Below are 27,841 nucleotides of genomic sequence, written 5' to 3' on the forward strand. Positions count from 1 at the left end.
GGTTTGTAATAATCATAATACAAACTGTGATACTCTTTACATGTATAAATAGAATGCCAAACACTTCCATAATGAAAACAAGGACTCTGTGGTTTATATCTAAATGTTTTATTCCTAAACACTGATTTGAAAGAAACAATATTTATCTTTTTATTCTTCTTGCAAGAGTTAGCAAGATGATTAGTGTTACCACAGTTTGAACAGGTTTTTCCAGGTGCATTAGGTGGGGTTACATAATTTCCATTTTTATTAACATCTACCTTGCCATTTCTATTTTTCCTAGACCTTTTCCTCTTGTCTTTCATGTGTAGATCCTTCAGCTTTTGCTTAAGCTATTTCCGAGTCATTGAACTGATATTTACTGAATTTTTGTGAACTAGTTCACTCTTTTTAGTGATTAAGTTTGATCTAGGTGTTGAGATAGTACCTTCCTCATGAATTGACTTAACAGAATTAGCACTAGGATTAAACTTAATGGTCTTTATTTGAACATTATTCTGTTTGACCTTGTTATCATTTTTTATTGGTTATGTTATCTCAGTTTCTTTTTTATTTTTTTATCAGAATTAGATCTAGCTGAATATCCTAATCCTGATCCCCAACAACCATCCTGTATAATTTCCTGAGTCGATTTTCCTGAGTTAGTCCAAAGTTTAATAACTTCTCTTTCTTTTTCTAGCTCATTTTCTATATAACCATGTTTTTCTAGCAGTTTTCTTTAACATAAACATCATTATCTCTTTTTTTGAATTTCTAGCATGGAAAGCAACTCAGTTTCTAGGTGATCATTCCTTTTATTTAACACATAGTTTTCACTCTTGATTCTATTATTCTCTAAAGTTTGATCCCAAAAACGAAAATGCAGAGACTTAAGAAATAATCTTAATTCATATATATCATCAGTATCAAAAGCAAGAGTAGTCTGAGGTACCTTTAATTCAGCATTGTCAGCCTCAGCATAAGCTTTTTCCATGAGAGCATAATTGACTCCATCATCTAAATTTGATGAATCATCCCAGTTTCTCTTCCTTGAGATCAAGGCTTGTTTCTTCTCAGCTCTGGGTTTTCTGCAGTCAGCTGCAAAGTGTCCAATTCCATCACAGTTGTAACATCTCTCTTTTGATTTGTCAAGTTTTCCAGATCTTGATTTCTTCCTATCAGTATCTCTCATGTTGTTCCCCCTATCAGAGTTTGAGGAACTGTAGCCTTTTCTGGAAAATCTTCTCCCTTCCCTGAAGTTCTTGTAGACCATCTTCTTGAATCTTTTAATCAGTAGGGCAGCCATTTGATCCATATCTTCATTGTTGTTATGATCACTGTCAGTATCTGATTCAGTATCAGTATTTAAGTCATCATCAGAATTTGATGATTCAGTATCTGACTTTGCAATCATGGCTTTCCCTTTAGAGTAGCTTTTTCTCCTAGCTTTCTCCTTTTAGTTCTTTTCAACCTTGAGTGCAATTGGTCTAGCTTTTGATCCTTTCCTTTTGCTTCTTTGCTCCATATCTAGTTCATGAGTTTTCAGAACTCCATAGATCTCATCTAGAGGTGTGATGTCAAGTTGATAGTTATTCCTTATTGATGTGACTTTATAGTCCCACTTTTCAGGGAGAGCAAGTAGGAACTTCAAGTTTGAGTCTTCCAAATCATATTCTTTGTAACACCCCCAGATCCGGGGTCGGGGATCCGGGTCGTCACGGTCTTTCATTCCACAATACCACTTCACTTACTTAATAAAAATAACCTTATGCTGTGACCCCACACTAACACACACCACAACCCGTTATAGTCTCAGAGATGAAATTGAAATAAGTACAAGTCTTTGAATCCGCAATTTAAAAGTTATTACAACCCAAAATGATTACTTGATAAATTTACAGTTGATTGCCATTATCTGCCACAAGTTATAATTATACATAATTGATTCTCAAAAGTAGATGGTATGATCTACAATAGATCTACCTCTGCAGCTATAGCAGCTACAACATCATCGGGAAGACGCGGGACGCTTCCCACGCGCTTGCGCTGGGTCTGCTGGAGTCTGGCCATCTTTCCTAACTATTGTTGTGTGATGAAGAAATAAAGCAAGAGTGAGCCTTACAGCTCGCAAGATAATACATAGTGATAACAATAATATAAGTATCTAAATGGATACTTACTAGAATCTTTATCATGTGTAAGATAATTACTTACTAGATATAAGTAAAAACAAGGAATGAAGTTACCAAATACTTCACTACACTTATATCATTTATAAAGCTACTTGAACTACCACCGTTCAAAGTATTATAAGTTTTTAAAAAAAAAACATCCCATAGATGAGACCACAAGTTAAGACTTGAATAGATTCAATCTTTGAAATATTATTGAATGAAATAAATTTACGAGATACTTTATTTAGTCCCGATATATATATCCACATATATATCTCTTAAACATTTCCTGGAACCTCTGTTATGTAAAGTATGAACAGAGTTTGAAACATCCAATGAATTTTGGAAAGGAAAAGAATTTTGGCATAAACCCGATATCTTACTGATCAGGCAAAGATACCAATAAGTAACCTTTTCTACTAGTAGATGGATGAATCCCCCACCGGTCATCACCCTGGCCACATAAGGACCTTGTGCTGGACCACCACCCGGCCTCTTACGCGTTGATGGACTGCCACCCAGCCACTTACACTTTGATAGACCGTACCCCGGCCTGTCGCTTATGCCGACTCAATTAGATGGGCTTACTTCCCGAACATTGGGCAAGTAATCAATTCATTTATCAAAACAGCAACCTTGTTGCGAATATAAAATACACCATAGAGCCGGATCCCTCAGGTTTTGAGCGAGTATTTAAATCCCCTTAAAAAGGAAGATCTTAAATATAAAAATGAGTTTTGGGATCCGCTCTAACTTTTAAAAATCATTTTGAAGACTCGAAAACACTTTAAAGAGTGTTTGGAGTAAAACTGATTTAATGAAGTAAATCAGTCCCCAGTATATTTAGAAAATGTCTGAATATTATTAATTAAATAATATTCCCACAAAGAATTATCCTTATAAAAATAATTGAAGTAGAAGTATTAAAACTTATACTTGAAACGAGTATTAAACAACCAGAGATACACTTATATGAAAGTATTATCTTTATTTGAATAATCGAAAATAAGTTTGATTATTGACACCTTATTCTTTAATAAAATAAAGAATATATCTCAGCAAATACTCGGAGTCATAATACCTCGAATGAATATTATAAATAATATTCATAAAATAAAGGAGTCATACATCCTCGATTGAATATCCAAGTAATATTCAATAATAATATAAAGGAGTCATAAGCCCTCGAATAATATTCGAAATACTATTCAATAATTAATATAAAGTTATCGAATATCCCTTATTCGATTAATAGTTTGGAAAACTATAACCATATATATATATAAATATATATATATATATATCCATATCCATATATACAAAATCTACTCGGGATCCTCGACTCCCGGTTTTAGAAAATATTTTCACCTTTGGGTCCCTATACTAAGGGTATATGCAAGTTACCGCTATCCTCTAGCATAGGTATTATCAACTTGAACCAACAGATATATATAGCAAGAATACGAAACAGGCATGCATATATATCATATAACATGCTACAATATATCGCAAGAATTTGCTATAACAAATATGCATTTAACGCAAGTTCATGCATATACACAAATACATCACAACAACAGTTATAACGGGTAGAAAACTTGCCTGAGCGACTTGGGGTGATAAAAGGCTCGGGACGAGTCTGGTAACCTATAAACAACAAGTAAGTTGGAATTAAACCAAAGTCACTTGTAAATCTATACTTTAACTAACTTAGACTCTAACGCTTGTTTTGCGCTTACTGATTCACTTAAGTCACTCGAGTATCCTCGGCTCCACCAATTTTAATAATTTAACCTTTACGAGTTTTAAAGCGATTCCTTCGCGAGTGTCTTACCAACTGCCTAACACACTTACCATAAATGTTTCATACATTAATTAACCCTTTTTGGTCTTTAACCTATGTTTCAAAGTAAGGCGAGGGGAAAAGTTTCGTTCGCGAAACGCCGTTACTTGAAACGGTCGTTTCTCCTAAACCGTGTATCGGAATCGAACGAACTACATATCAAAACAAAGCTCGTAACATGAGCTATCTAAACATGGCATTGGTCATAGTCTAGCAGGGGGTTCTCGGGTCCTAATGTTATGCACAAAAACAGTCTAAAGAAAATCGGACGTTACGACGGCTATGTTTACGCGATTTCCCAATTTTTAACCATTCAAAACCAACCCAAATCAACCTCAAATCCAACATACAACCAACATCCATCCTTATCACATCATAACAACCCCAACCAATTCAATTTAATCATTCATACTTATGCCTAAGCTTAACTTTAATCATACTTAAGTTCTTTTAATCAAAACCACAACATTTACCATTCCATTTCACTACCATTTCAAATCCCAAACTCTAATTACAACAACAAGCTACAATATCATCCTACTAATCAAAATCATCTTATAATACATAGGAATCTAGGGTTTGGAGATGGTATACCTTCCTTGAAGTGGTGGGATGAGCTAGGAAGCCTTAAGAAGCTTTGAGAAGTCTTAAGAATGCTTGGATCTTCAAGAAAACAAGAAAAATTTCAAGTTAAAAAACTTGAAAACACTATTCATAGTCTTCTTCTTTGATTAAATGGAGAAGATTGAGAAGGAATTAATAGCTTAAACTCATGATATAGCCCTAACTAAGCATGAAGATGATTAGGGAATTAACTCACCAATTTAGGAAGCTTGGATCTTGAATTTTGAATTTCTTCCCCTTTTGAAATAGTAAAAGCCGAGAGCAAAAGATGAACAATGCCTTGGTTTTCTTTTTTTTTGATTTTTGATGAAGAATGAATTTGCTTGGCTTGGTTGATTTGTTTTTGTGTTTGATTTAGTTAATTACCTTGTTGCCCTTGAATTTGTATGGTTCTCATTCAACCACACCTCCTTCCTTCCCATGTCATGCTTGTGTCACCCTCATGATGTCATCCTCCCCTCCTTGTCCTCTTTCTATTGGTTGGATGACATCATCCCCACTAATCCCTTTGATTAACTTCCTAATTGATTGCCTAATGACCGCTGATCTGTTATACGGTTCGCTTAACTTTCGTTTTCGTTTATCGTTTGAAGGATCATACCCGAGATTTTATTACTTAGGTTCCCTTAACCTTTCTCAATACATTATATTCCTTTTTATGATCCTCTATCATAATACTTTAATTTAAATCCTTTTTATCCTGTTACCTTATACTCAATTCTCTCCGTATCTTGTGGATTTCCGGGAAAAACCAAAGTGTTCGGAATTGGATTCTGACGATCTTTACATACACTTATATACTACATAGAGTACTAATAATATCCCAGAATATCCATAACAGAACCCCTACATAGTGTGGCGTGAAAAGTTTTCTCATTCAGCTAAAACACTATTCACAAGGGTTACAAAAAAAGTTGAAAATTTTGGGGGTTATTACAGTCTCCCCTCCTTAAAAGGATTCCGTCCCGGAATCAAACAGAAAACAAATGGGGGTACTTTTCTAGCATTGCGCTCTCTAGTTCCCAAGTTGATTCTTCCATATTATGATTCTGCCATAGTACTCTGACTAGCTTGATCACTTTGTTCCGAAGCACCTGCTCCTTCTTATCTATAATCCTTACTGGCTTCTCCACGTAAGTTAGATCTGGCTACATATCCACCTGCTCGTACTCCACTATGTGTCTGGCATCCCGATGATACTTCCTTAGCATTGACACATGGAACACATTATGAACTTGTTGCAAATTAGGGGGTAGGGCTAGCTCGTAAGCTAACTTTCCAATCCGTCTTAATATCTCAAAAGGTCCAATGTATCTTGGGCTTAGTTTTCCTTTCTTTCCGAACCTCATTAATCCCTTTCAAGGGGATACCTTTAGCAGTACTAAGTCCCCTACTTCATATTCCTTGTCCTTTCGGGCTAGGTCTGCATATTTCTTCTGTCTGTCTTGGGCTGCTACAAGTCGCCCTCTGATAAGATCCACTATATCTTTGGCCCTTTGGACCACTTCGGGTCCGAGCATCTTCCGCTCTCCTACTTCATCCCAGTATAAGGGAGATCGACACCTTCTTCCGTACAGGGCCTCGTAAGGCGGCATTCCGATGCTAGCATGAAAGCTATTGTTATAAGAAAACTCGATCAACGGCAAGTGATCATCCCAACTCCCTTTAAAGTCTATTGCACAGACTCTCAACATATCCTCTAGTGTCTGGATGGTCCTTTCACTCTGCCCATCCGTCTGGGGATGGTACGCGGTACTCATATTTAACTTGGTCCCTGCACATTCCTGAAAGCTCCTCCAAAATCTGGAGTTGAACCTGGGGTCTCGGTCTGAGACAATGGACGCTGGGACTCCGTGTCGCGTCACTATTTCCTTAAGGTAAATGTCCACCAGTCTATCGACTGTGGATCTCTCATTGATAGGAATGTAATGAGCTGACTTTGTCAGTCGGTCTATAATTACCCAAATGGCGTCGTGATTGGCTTTCGTCCTTGGCAAGCCTACAACAAAATCCATCGCTATCTGTTCCCATTTCCATTCGGGAATCCCCAGGGGTCGTAAGAGTCCACTGGGTCTCTGGTGCTCTGCCTTTACCCTTTGGCAAGTCAAACACTTATTTACCCATTCTGCTACGTCCCTCTTCATGTTGGGCCACCAGTAATATTCCTTCAAATCCCTATACATCTTGGTACTTCCCGGGTGAATGGAATACCTTGAACTATGGCTTTCATCCAAAATCTCATCTTTAAGCTCTTGAACATTCGGAACCCAAATCCGGTAGGAGTACCTCATTATCCCTTTATCATCTTTCTCGGTATGGATCTCCTCTCCAGTCATTGACTCTCTGTCTTCATTCATTATTTTCTCTTGGCATAGTCTGATCTTTTCCAATAACTCTGGCTGCATTGAGATCTCAAAAAGCTTTTCAGTTCCGGTTCCGGTTACCTTTACTTCTATTTGCATTCTCTCAAAATCCCTTATCAATTCTTCCGAAGTCGTTATCATTCTGAGTCTTTCCTTTCTACTAAGGGCATCAGCCACCACATTGGCTTTCCCCGGATGATAGAGAATCTCACAATCATAGTCCTTGATTAGTTCTAACCATCTCCTCTGGCGCATGTTGAGCTCTTTCTGCGTAAATATGTACTTGAGGCTTTTATGGTCTGTGAAAATCTCGCACTTCTCTCCATACAAGTAGTGCCTCCAAATTTTTAAGGCAAATACTATTACCGCGAGCTCAAGGTCATGAGTAGGATATCTAACCTCGTATTCCTTCAGTTGTCTCGACGCATACGCAATAACTTTACCGTGCTGCATAAGCACACATCCTAATCCTTTGTGCGACGCGTCACTATATATCACAAAATCTCCTTTTCCGTCCGGCAATGCCAATACCGGAGCCGTTATCAACCTTTTCTTTAATTCCTGAAAACTGTTCTCGCATTTCTCCGTCCATTCAAACTTCTCTGTCTTACGAGTAAGTCGTGTCAAAGGGGCTGCGATCTTCGCAAAGTCCTGTACAAATCTACGATAGTAGCCGGCCAATCCTATGAAACTCCTTACCTCTGTGGGTGTGGTTGGCCTTTCCCAATTTGAGACCGCCTCTATCTTGGAGGGGTCGACCAATACTCCTTCTTTATTGATCACATGTCCTAAAAACTGTACTTCATTCCGCCAGAATTCACACTTCGAGAATTTGGCATATAACTGTTCCTCTCTGAGTATTCCTAGAGCTATCCTCAAATGCTCTGCATGTTCTGCCTCAGTCCTTGAGTAGATCAAAATATCATCGATAAAAACTATCACACACTTGTCTAAGTACTTCTTAAATACTCTATTCATTAAATCCATGAAAGCCGCTGGGGCGTTGGTTAATCCAAAGGACATTACCAAGAACTCATAATGCCCATACCTGGTACAGAACGCTGTCTTGGAAATATCTTCGGGTTTAATCTTTAGTTGGTGATATCCAGTTCTCAGGTCAATCTTGGAAAAATAAACAGCATCCTTTAGCTGGTCGAACAGATCATCTATTCTAGGTAATGGGTACATGTTCTTTATGGTTAGCTTGTTCAACTCTCGGTAGTCTATGCACAGCCTCATGCTCCCATCTTTCTTCTTAACAAATAAAACTGGTGCTCCCCATGGAGACACACTGGGTCTTATCATACCCTTATCCAAGAGTTCTTGCAATTGGATAGCTAATTTCTTCATTTCTAACGGGGCTAACCGGTAAGGTGCTTTTGAAACTGGCGCCGTCCCTGGGGCCAACTCAATAGCAAATTCAATCACTCTATCGGGTGGTAATCCCGGAAGGTCTTGTGGGAATACATCTTCAAATTCGTTGACTACTGGAATATCTTGTAAGTTGGGCACCTCCTTCTGCGTGTCCACCACATAGGCTAGGTAAGCCTCACTTCCTTTTCGTAGCATCCTTTTGGCCTGGGCCATGGTCAAAAATTTCTGCGTCTGCCTCTTTCCTCTAAATATAACTTCTTTCTTCCCTAGGACATTTAGCTTAACTTTCTTCCCTTTACAGTCTATCTGAGCATCATTGCTAGATAGCCAGTCCATTCCCAAAATTACATCAAACTCCCCTAATTTAAAAGGAATCAGATCAACACTAAAAGATTGCTCCCCTATGCCTATCTCACAGGCGGGGTGAATCTGGTTAGCAAGAATAATTTCATGGTTGGCTATTTCTACTTGTAAGGGTTCTATCAAGGGTTCAGCCTTAAGTCTTAACTTACGCGCAAGGTCCTTTGATATAAAAGATTTAGTTGCTCCCGAATCAAATAAAACATTTGCACTGACTGAATTTAGAGAAAGGGTACCTCCTATCACATCTGAATCTTTCATAGCATCCTGGACTGTCATGTTGAAAGTCCTCGCAGTAGGTGGCTTATTAGAAGCAGCCCTGCTTGCTCCCAAAGCTACTGGTTTGTTCATTGGGCATTCCCTCTTCCAATGACCTGGGCGTCCGCACTGATGACAAGTGGCGGTTGGAATGACGGCAGGGGTTGATGATGGGCACTTATTCGAGTAGTGGCCTTCCCGACCGCACTTAAAACAGGTTACTGGCTTTCCTTTACACTCCCCATTGTGATTCCTTCCACATATGTTACAGGCTGGCAATGGGGGTCGAGACTGGTTGGAATAGGACATTCTTGACTTTTGGCCGCCCTGGCTCACACTCACACTCATTGGCCGCTTAAACCCAGTGTTCCTTCCTGGTAGGGACACTGCTCCTCGATTAAATCTAGTTGGGAAGCTCCTTCCTGCGGAACCTCCACCCATGCTCATACTTTTCCTCTTTATTCCTTTCTTCTCTCTTTCCTTCTGCATCTGTTCACTTCCGACTTCTACAATCATTGCCTTTTGCACCAGAGTGGCATAGTCCGTAAGCTCAAGGATTGCCACCCTATTCTGAATCCACGGTTTCAGTCCCTGCTGAAACCTCCTAGCTTTCTTTTCCTCGGTGCTCACAAACTCTGGCACAAACCTTGATAACTCAGTAAATTTCGCTTCGTACTCTGCTACAGACAAGTTATTCTGCTTTAGCTCCAAGAACTTGAGCTCCATCTGGTTTTCCATAAACCTCGGGAAATACTTCCCCAGAAACAACTGACTAAATCTCTCCCAGGTTATAATAGCATCTGTCTCCATGTTTTTCTTGGCCTCCCACCAGTAGTTAGCTTCTCCTTTCAGCAGGTAAGTAGCAAATACAGTCTTCTGTGCCTCATCGGTACTCAAAATCTCAAAAGATTTTTCCATTTCCTTTAACCATGCCCTTGCCTCAACTGGGTCGGCTGATCCGTGGAACTCAGGGGGCTTAAGGGACTTAAAAGCCCTGAAAGAGTTTGCCACAGCATTGTTACTTCCTTGAGGGGGTGGGTTGGGTTGACGTTCCAAGTTCTGCCTTAGGAGTTGCATAAACTGGCCCATGGGATCCATGCCTGGGTTTGGTACTGGTTGCTCAACCTCGGTTTCTCCTTCTTCAGCCTCTATCTCAAATCCCTCAATATCATATGTTTCCTCTTCCTCTTCATACAGGGAGTCATCCTGTTCCACATAATCCTCATCTTCCTCTTCACTGTGTTCTGGGTTTCTATTGTCCTGATTATGGCTTCCCTGGTCCTCAGATCCAGGGTTCGCCCTAGTTCCAATCTTTCTTGGCGGCATGATTCTGATAATAATTAAAAAAATTATTGGGAAAATTCAACGTTAGGTCGCAATCATATACAACATTGTGCCTTGCACAGCTCTTATAATGGGGAGAACGTATATCACAATTCTATTATTTTAAGAAAGTTCTTGATAGGGATAAATAAGTCCTGGTTTTATAATTAATGGGCTGCTAGGCCCAATAAGAAGATGTATGATATTCAGACCAGAAAGGTTAAGCCTGACGGACCAGATCAGGCCTGGTGGAATAAAAAAAGGCCAAAAAGCCCTGATTATTAATTAATTTCGTAATTAATTAATAAGGGAGAAATCAGATGTTGAAAAGAGTCCCGATGAGGATATAAGTCCTTAGAGATTAGCCTCAAGGGAACCTAAAAGGATAAGGAATCAGCTTCCTACTTCCTAGGACTCCTAAGTCTATCCTAATTCAGAGGCTTATCCACCAAGTCTCCTATACCAAGTCCAATTCAAGGACTCCCACATCTATATAAGGGGTCTCACCCCCACCCATCAGAACTACGTTTTTTGACTTGATCCTTGGCAATCAGCAAGGTACGTAGGCATCTTGTTAAGGCAGATTGAGTCACGAAACACAAGAGCAGTCAAATCGAGCCTCGAAGCTCACGTTCCTTAGTATTAAATACAGCAATTATATATAGTAGTTTTAATCCATAACATTTGGCGCCGTCTGTGGGAAATACGCAACAACAACCATGGCGAGAACACGGAGAACAACCAGCACTCTGGAGGAGGGAACACCATCAGGGACAACCCAGGTGATTTCATCAACCGTGGAGGTTCCTCCCCATTCAACTTATGCATCTACTCAGGGGGAAGCCCAGACAGGGGCAACTCATCCTCAGCCACAAGGGACAACTCCCCCGACTGTTCAAGGTACGAATCCTCAAGTTCAACAAATACATATACCTGTGAATTCTCGACCCGTCGGGTATGAATACTCAACTATTGTTACTATTAACCCCCCTTATGGGATGCCCCTTCACCCTGAGGTTGGAGGAAGTGGATATGCTGGGCGAAGCGAAGCACGAGGGCGGTCGCCCCCCTATATACGAGGTTTGGATCCTATCCCTGAGGATCGGGAATTTTCTGGTCCATACACTGAGAGAGACTCCGAATCTTCGGATGATGAAGTGGCCCCGAGAAGGAGGCGTCCTGGGAAAGAGCCAATGGCCGATGGAAGGCAACGCCCCCAAAGCACCCCAGGGGCGAATCCCCAAGAAGTGCAGGAAAAGATCAGGGCTCATGAGGCTGAAATCCAAAGGCTGAGGCGTGATTTGGAGGCTCACCAAGCCACCAGACCCCACATACCTCCTAGGGGGAGAAATCCTCCTCCTATCATAGACCTGGATGGTCCGGTAAGAAGAAGGGCTGCTGTCCCAAGAACTGATCCAAGCAATCTCCTTCCCCTTGGAGATCCTGATGATCCAACTCCACCCTTCACAGAAGAGATAATGAATGCCCATATCTCAAGAAAATTTAAGATGCCCACTATCAAAGCCTATGATGGCACGGGAGACCCCGCTAATCATGTTAGGACATTCTCTAATGCACTGCTGCTGCAACCCGTGAATGATGCTATAAAATGTCGGGCCTTCCCTCAAACCCTGTCGGGTATGGCTCAAAGATGGTACAGTCGCCTACCCCCAAATTCTATTGGATCATTCAGAGAATTAAGTCAGGCTTTTATTAAGCAATTCATCAGTGGAAGAGTCCATGAGAAAAGTTCAGCATCTCTTATGAGTCTTGTGCAGGGAGCTAAAGAATCCTTAAGAGATTACCTAAATCGTTTTACAAAGGAGGCTTTAAAAGTCCCAGACCTTGATGATAAGGTAGCCATGATAGCACTGCAACAAGGAACTAGGGATGAGTTTTTCAAGATGTCTTTGGCCAAACGACCCCCTGAGAGCATGTTGCAGCTCCAAGAGAGGGCAGGGAAGTATATCAAGGTTGAAGAGAGTATGAGGAAGACCGTAGTAAGTAATGAGCCCACTGGAGGCAAGAAACGAAAAACTGATTTGGAGTATATCGCTAAGGATAAGTATCCTAGAACTGAACAAAACCCTGATTCAACCCCCAAGAAGGGAGGACCTGGGCAAAAGTTCACTGAATACGCTAAGCTGAATGCCCCCAGAAGTCAGATTTTGATGGAGATTGAGAAAGACAGAGATATTCGCTGGCCTAAGCCTTTGAAGGCTGATCCCGCCAAGCTAGATAAGGGCAAGTATTGCAGGTTTCACAAAGATGTTGGCCATGACACCGATGAGTGTAGGCAGTTGAAAGATGAAATTGAGTTTTTGATTCGAAAAGGAAGGCTGAACAAGTATACTGGAGATGGAGGAGACAGAAACAATAATGGAAGGAAGAACTTTGAAGATCGTAGGAGGGACCAAGATGATCAGGGGCGGAATCCCCAACCTAGAGGACCAGTTATAAACACCATTTATGGAGGGCCGAGACTTCGAGGGCCTGTGATAAACACGATCTTTGGAGGTCCAACTGCTGCTGGATTGTCCAAAAATTCCAGAAAGGCATATACTAGAGAGGTTATGCATATTGTTGGAGAAGCCCCGAAGAGGGCCAGGACAGAAGTAACATTGGCTTTTGATGATTCCGACCTAGAGGGTGTGAAGTTTCCCCATGACGACCCGCTGGTCATAACGCCGATAATAGGAAATAGCCCGGTTAAGAGGGTCCTTGTGGATAATGGTGCTTCTGTGGATATCTTGCTCCACGACACCTTTCTAAGGATGGGGTATAACGACTCCCAGTTGACACCAACCGACATGCCGATATATGGATTTGCTGGAGTAGAATGTCCTGTGGAAGGGATAATTAAATTACCAACCACCATAGGTACGGAGCCTAGGCAAGCAACGCAGATGCTGGATTTTGTGGTGGTAAAGGCTAGTTCAACTTATAATGCTATCATGGGGAGAACAGGGATACATGCTTTCAAGGCAGTCCCCTCCTCCTACCATTCAGTCATGAAGTTCCCCACCCGAAACGGGATTGGAGAAGAGAGGGGAGATCAAAAGATGGCTAGAAGCTGTTATGTGGCCTCTTTGAGGGCAGATGGAGTCGGGGGGCAGGTTCTTCCTATTGAAGATATGGATGTTCGAGAAAATGATGAAAATAGAGGAAGGCCAGCAGAAGAATTGGTTTCGGTTCCTTTAGATCCCAAGAATCCTGAGAGGATGACTTTCATTGGAGCTACATTAGAGGAGCCCCTTAGAGGGAAGTTAGTGAAATTTTTGCAAGAAAATAGTGATGTGTTTGCATGGTCAGCAGCTGATATGCCAGGCATAGACCCGGGGTTAATTACCCACAAGTTAAACGTGGATCCAAGCCGGAAGACAGTGAAACAAAAGAAAAGAAATTTTTGCCCCGGAAAGACAAGAGGCTATAAAGCAGGAAGTGGAAAAGCTCTTAGAGGCTGGTTTCGTTGAGGAAATTCAATTTCCGGAGTGGTTAGCAAACCCTGTAATGGTGAAGAAGGCTAATGGAAAGTGGAGGATGTGTATAGACTTCACCGATCTGAATGATGCATGCCCCAAAGACTGTTTTCCGCTGCCTAGAATTGATACTTTGATTGATGCCACCGCTGGACATGAGATGCTGAGTTTCATGGATGGATTTAGCGGATACAACCAAATCAAAATGCATAAGGATGACATTCCAAAGGTATCATTTATCACTGACTTTGGTGTTTATTGTTATCTTGTTATGGCGTTTGGTCTCAAGAATGCAGGAGCCACCTATCAAAGGTTGGTGAATAAAATTTTTAAGGATCTTATTGGGAAGACTATGGAAGTCTATGTTGATGACATGCTAGTCAAGAGTCTAGTAAAGACTGATCATATAACCCATTTGAGGGAAGCTTTTGAGGTCCTGAGGTACCACAAGATGATGTTGAATCCCACGAAGTGTGCTTTCGGAGTAGGATCTGGAAAATTCTTGGGATTGATGGTCTCAAAGAGGGGAATTGAGGCTAACCCCGATAAAATAAAGGCAATCCTGGACATGGAACCCCCAAAAACTGTCAAGGATGTTCAGAAACTCACAGGAAGGGTTGCTGCGCTAGGACGATTCATCTCCAAGTCAGGAGACAAGTGCTTGTCATTCTTCAAGTCATTAAAGAACATTAAAGACTTTGTATGGAGTGAGGAAAATCAGAAGGCATTTGAAGAGTTAAAGAAGTATATGGGCCAGGCCCCGTTGTTGGCCAAGCCAGTTCTGGGTGAAGTTTTATTCTTGTACTTGGCTGTTTCGGAAAGCGCTTTGAGCGCGGTATTGGTTAAGGAGGAACTGAAAGTCCAGAAACCCGTATACTATGTCAGCAAAATTTTGCGTGGTGCTGAGTTGAATTATTCAGCCATTGAGAAATTCGCTTTAGCCTTGGTGATGGCTTCAAGAAAGCTGCGTCCTTATTTTCAAGCTCACCAAATTGAAGTGCTAACAAATCAGCCACTGAGAAATATCATTCACAGTCCCAAGGCAAGTGGGAGACTAATTAAGTGGGCAATAGAGTTGGGAGAGTTCGATCTCAAGTATAAGCCACGTATGGCCATAAAAGCCCAGGCACTAGCTGACTTCGTGGTGGAATGTACCATACCCAACCAAGAAGTCGGGGGGCAGGAAGATACCACACCTCAAGACAAGGGAGTCGACAATGGGGACAAGGAGAAAGAATATTGGGTTCTCTATTTTGATGGAGCATCAAAAACAAATTCCAGTGGAGCAGGGTTGGTTTTGCAAAGCCCTGATGGATTCTTAATTGAGTATGCCATGAAGCTAGACTTCCCAACCACAAACAATGAGGCAGAGTATGAAGCCCTGATTGCTGGCCTTGGTCTAGCTGGGACACTTAGGGTCAAAAACTTAAAGGTCCGTGGAGACTCGAAGTTGATCATATCCCAGGTAAAGGGAGAATTTGAAGCAAGGGATGATACGATGGCAAAGTATGTTCGCCTAGTAAGGGCTGTGATGACCCAATTTAATGAATGCCATGTTGAACACATTCCAAGGGAAGAAAATGCTAAAGCAGATGCGCTATCAAAGTTTGCTTCATCTGAGATTGAAGAAAGTTCAGGAAGTGTGTACTTCCGTGTTTTGAAGACACGAAGCATAGATGTTAAACTTGTGGCTCCCGTAGGCTTGGGGACGTCATGGATTGATCCCATCAAGGCTCACATTCAGACCGGTTGGTTGCCAAGCGATACAATTGAGGCACGGAAGTTAACTGTTCGAGCACTAAGGTACTCTTTGATAGATGGGATTCTATATAAAAGATCTTTCGTGGTTCCTTACTTGAGGTGTCTCAGGCCCGATGAGGCACGCTTGGCTCTTGAGGAAGTGCATGAAGGCATTTGTGGGCAACACTTGGGGGGCAGGGCCTTGGCTCATAAGATAACTCGTTTAGGCTTCTATTGGCCAGAAATGATGGCTGATGCCAAAGAATATGTAAAGAAGTGTGATCGTTGTCAGAAGCATGCACCAGTCGCCAGACAACCCCCCGAGATGCTGACCTCTATCAACTCACCTATCCCCTTTGCTATGTGGGGGATGGATATTCTAGGGCCTTTTCCTATGGCCACAGCACAAAGGAAGTTTCTGATTGTAGCCATTGATTATTTCACCAAGTGGATCGAAGCCAAACCTTTGGCCAAAATCACAACTAAGCAGGTTGCACAATTCCTGTGGGAAAACATTATGTGCCGATATGGAATTCCCCGTATCCTCGTCACTGACAATGGAACGCAATTCAACAATGAGGAATTCAAGAAGTATTGTGAAGAAAATGAAATTGAGTTACGATTCACCTCTGTGGCTCACCCGCAAGCCAATGGGCAAGCGGAAGTAGCAAATCGGATAATCCTGGATGGACTAAAGAAGAGGATCGAAAAGTCGAGAAATAATTGGGTAGATGAGATACTTCCCATATTATGGGCTTATAGGACTACCTGTAGAGTCACGACAGATGCAACTCCTTTCATGTTGGCATATGGGGCGGAAGCAGTAGTTCCCGTGGAGATATCACATTCTTCTCCAAGGATTCAGGCTTTTGATGAAAAAGAAAATGAGGAAGGGCAGAAGTTAGCCCTGGATTTAATCGATGAAGTACGAGATAAAGCACACGCAAAGATAGTAGAATATCAGAAAAAGGCTTCATTCTACTACAACCTAAGGGTTAAAGAGAGGTTTTTCAAACATGGTGACCTAGTCTTGAGAAAAATAGAGGCTTCTGGTGTCGGACAGAAAGGAAAGCTTGCCCCAAATTGGGAAGGGCCGTATAGAGTCAAGAGCGTTCAGGGTAGAGGAACCTACAAGCTGGAGACTATGGATGGTTTTGAAGTCCCGAGAACCTGGCACGCACAAAACCTGAAGGTTTACTACGTGTAAGATGGTCGAAGTACGATTCTCACTCGTCAGGATGGCGAGTAGGTTGAAAAGCACCTTGAAGCTTTGCTTGCTTAGGATTTATATGTTTTAGTTTTATTACGAAATTTATTAAGACTTGTGTAAGGGACGAATCCCAGACAATTTTATGAAATTCATAAGTTCTTCAAAGTATGATTGTGGCCTAACAAATAAAAATCAAATGCATGGATGCAAAGCATAAAAGGTGATAAATGAGATAGATCTGATAGATGTTACAAAAGTTTGATAAATAAAGTCTCGAAAATAAAAAAAGCCACGCAGGGCTGAAAAAGCTCTAAGGAGCTGAGGTGCCCTCGGCGTCCATATCATCGTCTTCTCCGCTCTCGCTAGATGTCTCCGTCGTCTCGGAGGAGGAAGAGCTGTCATCCTCAGCAGGTCTGGAAAAAGACTCGGGAGGAGGAAGAAGTGGATCCTGAGGAACATGATCCGAGACAACTACTCGGGTACGAAACCTCTGTAGCAAAGCCTCATCGTCAGGGCAGATGTAGTCCGCCGGGTTAATATCAGGACAAGCCTCGTTCACGGTCCCAAGGGCCGTGTCCCAGCCAGTCCTAAAAAACTCGGGAAAGACTGAATCATCCCTAATCCTCATGGATTGGGCAAACTCCTCCGAGTCCAGATAATTGTCTATAGCTTTATCCTTCTCCGCCCGAAGTACCACCAGCTCGGCGTTAGACTCTCCGAGTTCTTCCTCCTTGCGCTTGAGCTTCTTCTCCAGGGTAGCATACTTCTTCTGCTGCCTCCTGAGGGCATTATCGGCCTTATCAGAAGCCCGCTTCCATGATTCGGCTTGCCTCACAGCGCCTTGAAAGTAGGCGTTAGACTGAAACAAAACAATTAACAAAGTATAAGGCAAGAAAGTGCTACAAGAACGAGAAATAAGTTTAAAAAAGAGAAGGCATACCGAAGCCAGAGACTGGGCTCCCATGAGCTTAATCCTCTCAAGGTCAGGGGTGGCCACCACATCAGTAAAGTCCTTTGGGGTCACGCTATGGTAGGACCAATCCCAAGCATGCTTCGTGGAACCAACCACGGTATCCCCTCGGCGGAATCCCCAGAGAGGCTGAAAGGCGCCTGTAGCAGCAGCAGCAGGGGCAGCAGCAGTGATAGGAGCATTATGGCCCTCAGCTCCTTCAGTTGAAGCCTCCCCCATAGGCTCCTTGTGCTTTCTCAAGAAGATAGGCTCTGTCGCCTTTCCTCTGGTGTCTAGGCCTGCTAACCGAGCTTTCTTCATCCTAGCTGTTTCCTCGACCAAGGGGACATTGTCCTCGTTAATCTCCTTAGCAGCTGAAACAAAGCAAAAGACAAAATAAGTGATGTTAATAATGCGTGAAATAAAGAAAAATTGAGAAGGGAAGAGAAATACCCTGTTGAGAAACAGAGGATAGTCCCACATGAATCAGGGAAAACTCTTCTAAAAGAGTCCAGCTGGTGGTGGTGCCATCATCCTGAGTGAGCCCATTATAAATGATAGTTTCTTCAGGAGTTAAGTGAATGGATTTGAGGCTACCATCACTGACCTTCCCGAAGGAAGATCGAAAGAGCGTGCCCCAATCGCCATTCTCCCAACGTAACCCGACGAAACTATTCCTCCAATTTGGATTATTATCCGGAATAGAGGCGCTGTTAAAGATATGTTTGCTTTTGGGCCTTTGTTTGACATAAACCCAGCCACAAATATTGGAAGAACTATTGTAACATTGAAAGACTTTCCTAAAAACGGCTACAGAAAGAGGAAAGCCCTCCCTAAGACAACAAACCATAAAACATAGAATATTCCTCCAGGCGTTTGGAGGAAGCTGACACGGGTTAATTTGTAAGTCAGCCAAAAGATGAGGGATAAAAGGATGAAAAGGGAACCTGAGCCCAGCATTAAGGGCGTCGGTGTAGATGAAGAGAGTATCAGGCCTCCAGTGGCAAGTACGGTCACCACCAGAGACTGGAACTAGTCTAAAGGGAGGAGGGACGTTATAACGAGCATTTAGTTTATTGAAATCTATGTTATGCCAAGTATTACAGTGATTAAAGGAGTCGAGATGTGCAGTGGAAGGATATTCATCCCCCCTAGTATTAATCATATCAATTAAAGACATATATGAAGAGCGGATCTCGATATCCTTACCTCGTTTTGAAGCCGAGGCTATCTTGGCCGCCCTCTCGGAACTCTTGTCGGCCATCTAGTAAAGACTGGAAAAGACTTGGGAGGAAGAAGGAGTGGATTTGAGAGAGGAGAAGATTAGAAAGTTGTAGGTGAAGAGAAATGAAATGAGAGGTGTGAAGAATCACACTCTCATCCCACCTATATATAGGAGAAATAAATGGGTAATGGACCTTAAAAAGCCCATTTGGGCCCAAAAGTTGGAAGGTTCTGGAAGTTCCTGGAAAATTCAAGAGAATTCTAGTAAAAAAATCAAAAGAAAAGCTTGAGTTTTTTCAAGATTTTGGAAGAATCCAGAAAGATATTAGAAGAGTTTGGAATTTGGGCTTAGAAATGAGGCCCAATTCTAAAAAAAACCTTGAAAAAATAAAGCCCAGCTAAGGGCCCAAGTGTTTAAAAAGCCCAGAAAAGGGCCCAGATATTTAAGGTTAACAGCCCATAACCCAAAATCCAGTCATAATGGGCCAAAAGAATGAAGGCCCAGCTAAGTGAAGGTGGCCCAAAAATAAAGTCCAGGGAGAAATGGATAAAAAGATCAGGAATATGACCCAATTCGACCAGGAATCATGTGGAAATCCTGGTCGAAATACAGGAGGTCGAAATTGCTTCGACCTGGGCAACAAATGAAGGTTAATTCGGTCAAAAAGCAGGACTCCTGACCGAAAGGAACAAAATTTCTGGTCGAAAATTTTCTGGTCGAAAATTGTAAAAAAAAAAAAAAAAAAAAAAAAAAAAAAAAAAAAAAAAAAAAGAGGAAGGGGTGAAAATCCTGGCCGAAATTCGACCAGGATTCCTGATCGAATGAGCCCTGCCCGAATTTGCATCGACCTGGGCAACAAATGAAGGTTAATTCGGTCAAAAAGCAGGACTCCTGACCGAAAGAACAACAAAATTCCTAGTCGAAAATTTTCTACTCGAAAAATTCCTAGTCGAAAATTTTCTGCTCGAAAAATTCCTAGTCGAATTTTATATTAAAAAAAAAAAAAAAAAAAAAGAAAAGAAAAATCTCTGAAAATTACAGAAAAATAAGGAAATTCCTTAAATATTTTCTGAAAAATTCTCAGAAATAAGGAATAAATCCAGAAAAATTAGGATAAATCCCAGAAATTAAGGGAAAAATCCAGAAAAATTGGATAAATCCCAGAAATTAAGGGAAAAAATCCAGAAAATTAGGATAAAACCCAGAAATTAAGGGAAAAATCCAAAAAATTAAGGATAAATCCCAGAAATTAAGGGAAAAATCCAGAAAAATTGGATAAATCCCAGAAATTAAGGGAAAAATCCAGAAAATTAGGATAAAACCCAGAAATTAAGGGAAAAATCCAGAAAATTAAGGATAAATCCCAGAAATTAAGGGAAAAATCCAGAAAAATAAGGAAATTCCTTAAATATTTTCTGAAAAATGTTAATATTCTCAGAAATAAGGAATAAATCCAGAAAAATTAGGATAAATCCCAGAAATTAAGGGAAAAATCCAGAAAATTAAGGATAAATCCCAGAAAATTAGGGAAAAATTCCTGGAAATTAAGATAATTTCTGAATAAAAGGAAGATTCGTTGTAAATGTGTAGGTCGCTCCACACTTTACGCAAAAACGAAACCCTGTAAGGGAACGAATAGATTTAACTTCTGCGAAACCTAATCAATGTTTCCCAAAAGTTGGGGGGCAAATGATAGGGATAAATAAGTCCTGGTTTTATAATTAATGGGCTGCTAGGCCCAATAAGAAGATGTATGATATTCAGACCAGAAAGGTTAAGCCTGACGGACCAGATCAGGCCTGGTGGAATAAAAAAGGCCAAAAAGCCCTGATTATTAATTAATTTCGTAATTAATTAATAAGGGAGAAATCAGATGTTGAAAAGAGTCCCGATGAGGATATAAGTCCTTAGAGATTAGCCTCAAGGGAACCTAAAAGGATAAGGAATCAGCTTCCTACTTCCTAGGACTCCTAAGTCTATCCTAATTCAGAGGCTTATCCACCAAGTCTCCTATACCAAGTCCAATTCAAGGACTCCCACATCTATATAAGGGGTCTCACCCCCACCCATCAGAACTACGTTTTTTGACTTGATCCTTGGCAATCAGCAAGGTACGTAGGCATCTTGTTAAGGCAGATTGAGTCACGAAACACAAGAGCAGTCAAATCGAGCCTCGAAGCTCACGTTCCTTAGTATTAAATACAGCAATTATATATAGTAGTTTTAATCCATAACAGTTCTAATACGAAGTGCAGTAATAATAATGATAAAACAGTGATCCCGTCACTAATGAACTGAACCAAAGGAAACAAATATATACATAATACGAGAAATACATAGTTTGATCTGGTCAAAAGTACAACAGTGCTACAGTCATCTGTCCCAAAAGTGATACACAAGAGTCTATCTGTCTAGTCAGAAAAAAGGGATGTTATATACAAGTCAACTATCCCGGAAAATTGGCTCTTACTAAGGTTTCGGCTAACTAGACAACTAGACTATTCCATCATCAATCCTGAATCACACACCGGAGCGGGTCAGCTCCCAAACCCTTTCCATCACACGACGGAAGATATAGTCGGCCTGCCGCCTGGAGATCCTACCATGCCTGTCCCCCTGGAGAGATCTGAGTCTCGCTCGGGACGTGAGCTCTATCCCCGTAAGCTCCCTCCTCAAGGATCGGGGTATAGAAGCCCTAGTCTCATAAGCTCGGGTACGCCTACCCGCCCTCTCTGCATCCAACTCCCTCCTGGCCTCATCCAGTCGGGCCTCGGCAACAGCCACTCGGGTCCTCAGAACATCCTGAACATATCCATGAGCTAACGAAGACTGCCTGTGGGCAGGGTCAAGAGGTGGTGAATCCGGAGCCGCTGAGGGTGCCTCCTCGGTCTGCCTAGGCTCGGAAGTATGGGTCTCTGAGCTGTCATCATAGGGGATCCAAGATAGTGGTGGAGGGGTAGGGGCTCTGACCACCGGAAGTGTGGGTAAAGGGGGTACCAGCATACACTACCATAGGTCCAACACGCTCCTCAGCTACTGGGACCTCATCCGGGTCCTCCTCATCTGGACTAGCAATAACCTCTGTCTCTGACTCCTCTGAGGGGTCCTCCTCATCTGAATAGCAATGACCTCCGTCTCTGACTCCTCTGAGGGGTCCTCCTCATCCTCCTCCATCTCAGGCTCCTCCTGATCCTCAACATCTAGCAGTGCCTCATCATGCTCACGCTCGAACATCTCAGGGTCCTCTATCTCAGGTGCCTACACATTAAACGAGCTAAGTTACTATCATGATACTTATAAGGGTTCCCGTAAGGGTTTTAACTATCAGTGCTACTTTAAGTAGTCCGACAATGAACTTGGCAAGAGTTCTTATTATCTTTGTGAGTTTATTATTATATCGTCGCATCATCTCTGAGGTTTATAACGCTTAGCTCTGATACCATTTCTGTAACACCCCCAGATCCGGGGTCGGGGATCCGGGTCGTCACGGTCTTTCATTCCACAATACCACTTCACTTACTTAATAAAAATAACCTTATGTTGTGACCCCACACTAACACACACCACAACCCGTTATAGTCTCAGAGATGAAATTGAAATAAGTACAAGTCTTTGAATCCGCAATTTAAAAGTTATTACAACCCAAAATGATTACTTGATAAATTTACAGTTGATTGCCATTATCTGCCACAAGTTATAATTATACATAATTGATTCTCAAAAGTAGATGGTATGATCTACAATAGATCTACCTCTGCAGCTATAACAGCTACAACATCATCGGGAAGACGCGGGACGCTTCCCACGCGCTTGCGCTGGGTCTGCTGGAGTCTGGCCATCTTTCCTAACTGTTGTTGTGTGATGAAGAAATAAAGCAAGAGTGAGCCTTACAGCTCGCAAGATAATACATAGTGATAACAATAATATAAGTATCTAAATGGATACTTACTAGAATCTTTATCATGTGTAAGATAATTACTTACTAGATATAAGTAAAAACAAGGAATGAAGTTACCAAATACTTCACTACACTTATATCATTTATAAAGCTACTTGAACTACCACCGTTCAAAGTATTATAAGTTTTTTTAAAAAAAAACATCCCATAGATGAGACCACAAGTTAAGACTTGAATAGATTCAATCTTTGAAATATTATTGAATGAAATAAAGTTACGAGATACTTTATTTAGTCCCGATATATATATCCACATATATATCTCTTAAACATTTCCTGGAACCTCTGTTATGTAAAGTATGAACAGAGTTTGAAACATCCAATGAATTTTGGAAAGGAAAAGAATTTTGGCATAAACCCGATATCTTGCTGATCAGGCAAAGATACCAATAAGTAACCTTTTCTACTAGTAGATGGATGAATCCCCCACCGGTCATCACCCTGGCCACATAAGGACCTTGTGCTGGACCGCCACCCGGCCTCTTACGCGTTGATGGACTGCCACCCAGCCACTTACACTTTGATAGACCGTACCCCGGCCTGTCGCTTATGCCGACTCAATTAGATGGGCTTACTTCCCGAACATTGGGCAAGTAATCAATTCATTTATCAAAACAGCAACCTTGTTGCGAATATAAAATACACCATAGAGCCGGATCCCTCAGGTTTTGAGCGAGTATTTAAATCCCCTTAAAAAGGAAGATCTTAAATATAAAAATGAGTTTTGGGATCCGCTCTAACTTTTAAAAATCATTTTGAAGACTCGAAAACACTTTAAAGAGTGTTTGGAGTAAAACTGATTTAATGAAGTAAATCAGTCCCCAGTATATTTAGAAAATGTCTGAATATTATTAATTAAATAATATTCCCATAAAGAATTATCCTTATAAAAATAATTGAAGTAGAAGTATTAAAACTTATACTTGAAACGAGTATTAAACAACCAGAGATATACTTATATGAAAGTACTATCTTTATTTGAATAATCGAAAATAAGTTTGATTATTGACACCTTATTCTTTAATAAAATAAAGAATATACCTCAGCAAATAATCGGAGTCATAGATCCTCAAATGAATATTCAAATAATATTCAGATAAATAAATAAAAGGAGTCATAAGTCCTCGAATGAATATTCAAAATAATATTCATTTAATATAAAGGAGTCATACGCCTTCGAATAATATTCGAAATAATATTCAATAATAAAATAAAGATAAAGTAATCGAATAAACCTTATTCGATTAATAGTTTTGAAAACTATGACTATATATATATATATATAAGTATATATATATATATCCATATATATAAAATCTACTCGGGATCCTCGACTCCCGGTTTTAGAAAATATTTTCACCTTTGGGTCCCTATACTAAGGGTATATGCAAGTTACCGCTATTCTCTAGCATAGGTATTATCAACTGAACCAACAGATATATATTTCAAGAATATGAAATAGGCATGCATATATACCATATCACATGCTACAATATATCGCAAGAATTTGCTAATAACCAATATGCATTTATCGCAAGATCATGCATATACACAATATACATCACAACAACAGTATAACGGGTAGAATACTTGCCTGAGCGACTTGGGGTGATAAAAGGCTCGGGACGAGTCTGGTAACCTATAAACAACAAGTAAGTTGGAATTAAACCAAAGTCACTTGTAAATCTATACTTTAACTAACTTAGACTCTAACGCTTGTTTTGCGCTCACTGATTGCACTTAAGTCACTCGAGGTATCCCTCGTCTCCACCATTTTTAATAATTTAACCTTTACGAGTTTTAAAGCGATTCCTTCGCGAGTGTCTTACCAACTGCCTAACACACTTACCATAAATGTTTCATACATTAATTAACCCTTTTTGGTCTTTAACCTATGTTTCAAAGTAAGGCGAGGGAAAAAGTTTCGTTCGCGAAACGCCGTTACTTGAAACGGTCGTTTCTCCTAAACCGTGCATCGGAATCGAACGAACTACATATCAAAACGAAGCTCGTAACATGAGCTATCTAAACATGGCAGTGGTCATAATCTAGCAGGGGGTTCTCGGGTCCTAATGTTATGAACAAAAACAGTCTACAGAAATCGGACGTTACGACGGCTATGTTACGCGATTTCCCAAATTTAAACCAATTCAAACAACCACAATTTCAACTCCAATTCACAACCCAATCAAACCTCCATCTAAACTACATTACAACAGCCCCCAATCAACTCAATATTACCAATTTATTCATCTAAACCAAGTCAAACAAAAGTGACCAAGAACTTCAAATCTAACAAGCATCACTCCTAACTCCAAAATCAACAAAACCACTTACTAAATAAAGCTCTATCATGAGTACACACTCATTACACTAACCCATCATCTAACATTATGAAATCCAAACCAACAAAACTTAATACTAATGGTTTGAGAAGTTATACCTTCCTTGGAGAGTGGAGAATCAAGAGAATGGCTTAAGAAGCTTTGAGAAGTCTTAAGAATGCTTGGATCTTCAAGAAAACAAGAAAAATTCAAGTTAAAAAACTTGAAAACACTATTCATAGTCTTCTTCTTTGATTAAATGAAGAAGATTGAGAAGGAATTAATAGCTTAAACTCATGATATAGCCCTAACTAAGCATGAAGATGATTAGGGAATTAACTCACCAATTTAGGAAGCTTGGATCTTGAATTTGAATTTCTTCCCTTTTGAAATAGTAAAAGCCGAGAGCAAAGATGAACAATGCCTTGGTTTCTTTTTTTTTGATTTTTGATGAAGAATGAATTTGCTTGGCTTGGTTGATTGTTTTTGTGTTTGATTTAGTAATTACCTTTGCCCTTGAATTTGTGTGGTTCTCACAACCACACCTCATTCCTTCCCATGTCATGCTTGTGTCACCCTCATGATGTCATCCTCCCCTCCTTGTCCTCTTTCTATTGGTTGGATGACATCATCCCCACTAATCCCTTTGATTAACTTCCTAATTGATTGCCTAATGACCGCTGATCTATTATAACGGTTCGCTTAACTTTCATTTTCGTTTATCGTTTGAAGGGATCATACCCGGGATCTTATTACTTAGGTTCCCTTAACCTTTCTCAATACATTATATTCCTTTTTATGATCCTCTATCTATAATCCTTTAATTTAAATCCTTTTTATCCTGTTACCTTATACTCAATTCTCTCTGTATCTTGTGGATTTCCGGAAAAACCAAAGTGTTCGGAATTGGATTCTGACGATCTTTACATACACTTATATACTACATAGAGTACTAATAATATCCCAGAATATCCATAACAGAACCCCTACATAGTGTGACATGAAAAGTTTCTCATTCAGCTACAAACACTATTCACAAGGGGTTACAAAAAAGTTGAAAATTTTGGGGGTTATTACATTCTTTGTCGACAAGGGATAAGTCATTCAGCAACTTCTGAAATCTGTCATAGATCTCAGTTAAAAGACTCATTGTCCCTTGAGTCAAGTGCTCATATTCTTAAGAAAGTACTATCCTCTTGTTCTCTTGATAGCAGTTGTACCTTGACACTTTACCTCTAAAGCATCCCATATCTCTTTTGTTTGTTTTACATCCAATGACTCTATTGGACATAACACTATCAAGACTGCTGTGCAGGATGTGTCTGACCTTAGCATCCTTCATGATAGATGAGATATCTTCCGGAGAGTAGTCTTTCCTGTCTTTGTCTATCATCTTCTCTGGTTCTCCTGCAAGCGAAACAACTATCTTCATTGGTCTGTGAGGACCATCATAGATCCAGTTCAGATATTTAGGATTTGTGGCTTCCATCACATGGCCATCCTGACTTTCCAATTGGATATTCATGTATCTTCAGGATAGACACCTTGATTGCTTCATACCTACTCATGTTGCTGCTTATTTGTGATGTGGCTGGGGGTGGTGGCTTCGGATTCGGATTCTGTGTTTCTTCTTCTTCTTCTTTGTCTGACATGGTTGATTGATTTTTAGATCTTAAACTGTATGTACGTTAACAGCAAGCTATGATACCAATTGTTAGGCCCTTAATCAACTGTAGAGTAGGGTGGATACAGTTAATACAATCAATTCGACAAAGCTTCAACAAAATCAACAGTTTTTATATTAACTGATAAAAACTTATTACAAACGTACTCTCTCAAAAGGATGAACAAATATCCTTGAGAGCTAGGTTATGCGAAAGATATAACAATGTCGCAATGCTTATAGCATGAACCTAATCTGTGCTTTATATAGAGCGCAACTACTAATGTATAAGGAATCATGTTCTATTAACAACAAGGAAACCTATACAATTGCTTCTGAGATAAAGTCCTTCACCGCCTTGAGTTCTTGTTTCCTTTTCCTTCTCATAGATTAACTAATGTGACAAATATGATTTCATCATCCGTTGACATCATTATCCGTCGATTATTAACATCCGTCGATGTCATCATCATCGTCGATGTAATCATCATCCGTCGATGTCATTATCATCCGTCGATGTAGTCATCATCCGTCGATGCTTCTGATAGTTTCTATTTGATATCATCAATTGCTCCTAACATCATGTGAAAATAATTAATAAAATTACAAATTCAAAAACGAATTTAAGTACTATAGCCTAGGGCTGCACATGAGTTGCATAAACCGATCAAACCGACCCAACCCAACCCTTTTTTAGTCTGAAAAATCCGACTCAATGTAAATCAAATAATAGATGATTTGTGACGTACTCAACCCGAACGTAAATGGGTTGGATATTGGTTTCAAATATTTTTACCCTAACCCAACCAAACCCAACCCGATTTATTAATATGTCAGTTCTTTTTATTTAATTTTTTAAGTTTGATACATATCTATACATCTTTTTAGATGTCTTTCTTTAAATACTACAATATATTAAATGAGTTATGTATTATCTTTTTTCCTCACATCCGATATCTTATGATCTATATACATTACAATATGATATACAACTAG

The 27,841-nt window shown here is 40.4% G+C and overlaps 1 protein-coding gene across 1 annotated transcript in view; it reads right to left on the reverse strand.

Moving 5' to 3' along the window:
* Positions 1-16,872: 16,872 nt before the first annotated feature.
* LOC141666167 (uncharacterized) overlaps positions 16,873-27,841 on the reverse strand; it is a 28,635-nt gene continuing 17,666 nt past the window's right edge. Inside the window, exons 6-8 of the mRNA XM_074472160.1 lie at positions 18,130-18,283; positions 17,668-18,050; positions 16,873-17,586 (exon numbers count right to left, since the gene is read on the reverse strand). Of these exons, the coding sequence (XP_074328261.1) occupies positions 17,038-17,586; positions 17,668-18,050; positions 18,130-18,283 (1,086 nt within the window). The 3' untranslated portion in view covers positions 16,873-17,037. The remainder of the gene's footprint in view (positions 17,587-17,667; positions 18,051-18,129; positions 18,284-27,841) is intronic.

This window comes from Apium graveolens, chromosome 6, assembly GCF_009905375.1.
Source record: "Apium graveolens cultivar Ventura chromosome 6, ASM990537v1, whole genome shotgun sequence".
Lineage (NCBI taxonomy): Eukaryota > Viridiplantae > Streptophyta > Magnoliopsida > Apiales > Apiaceae > Apium > Apium graveolens.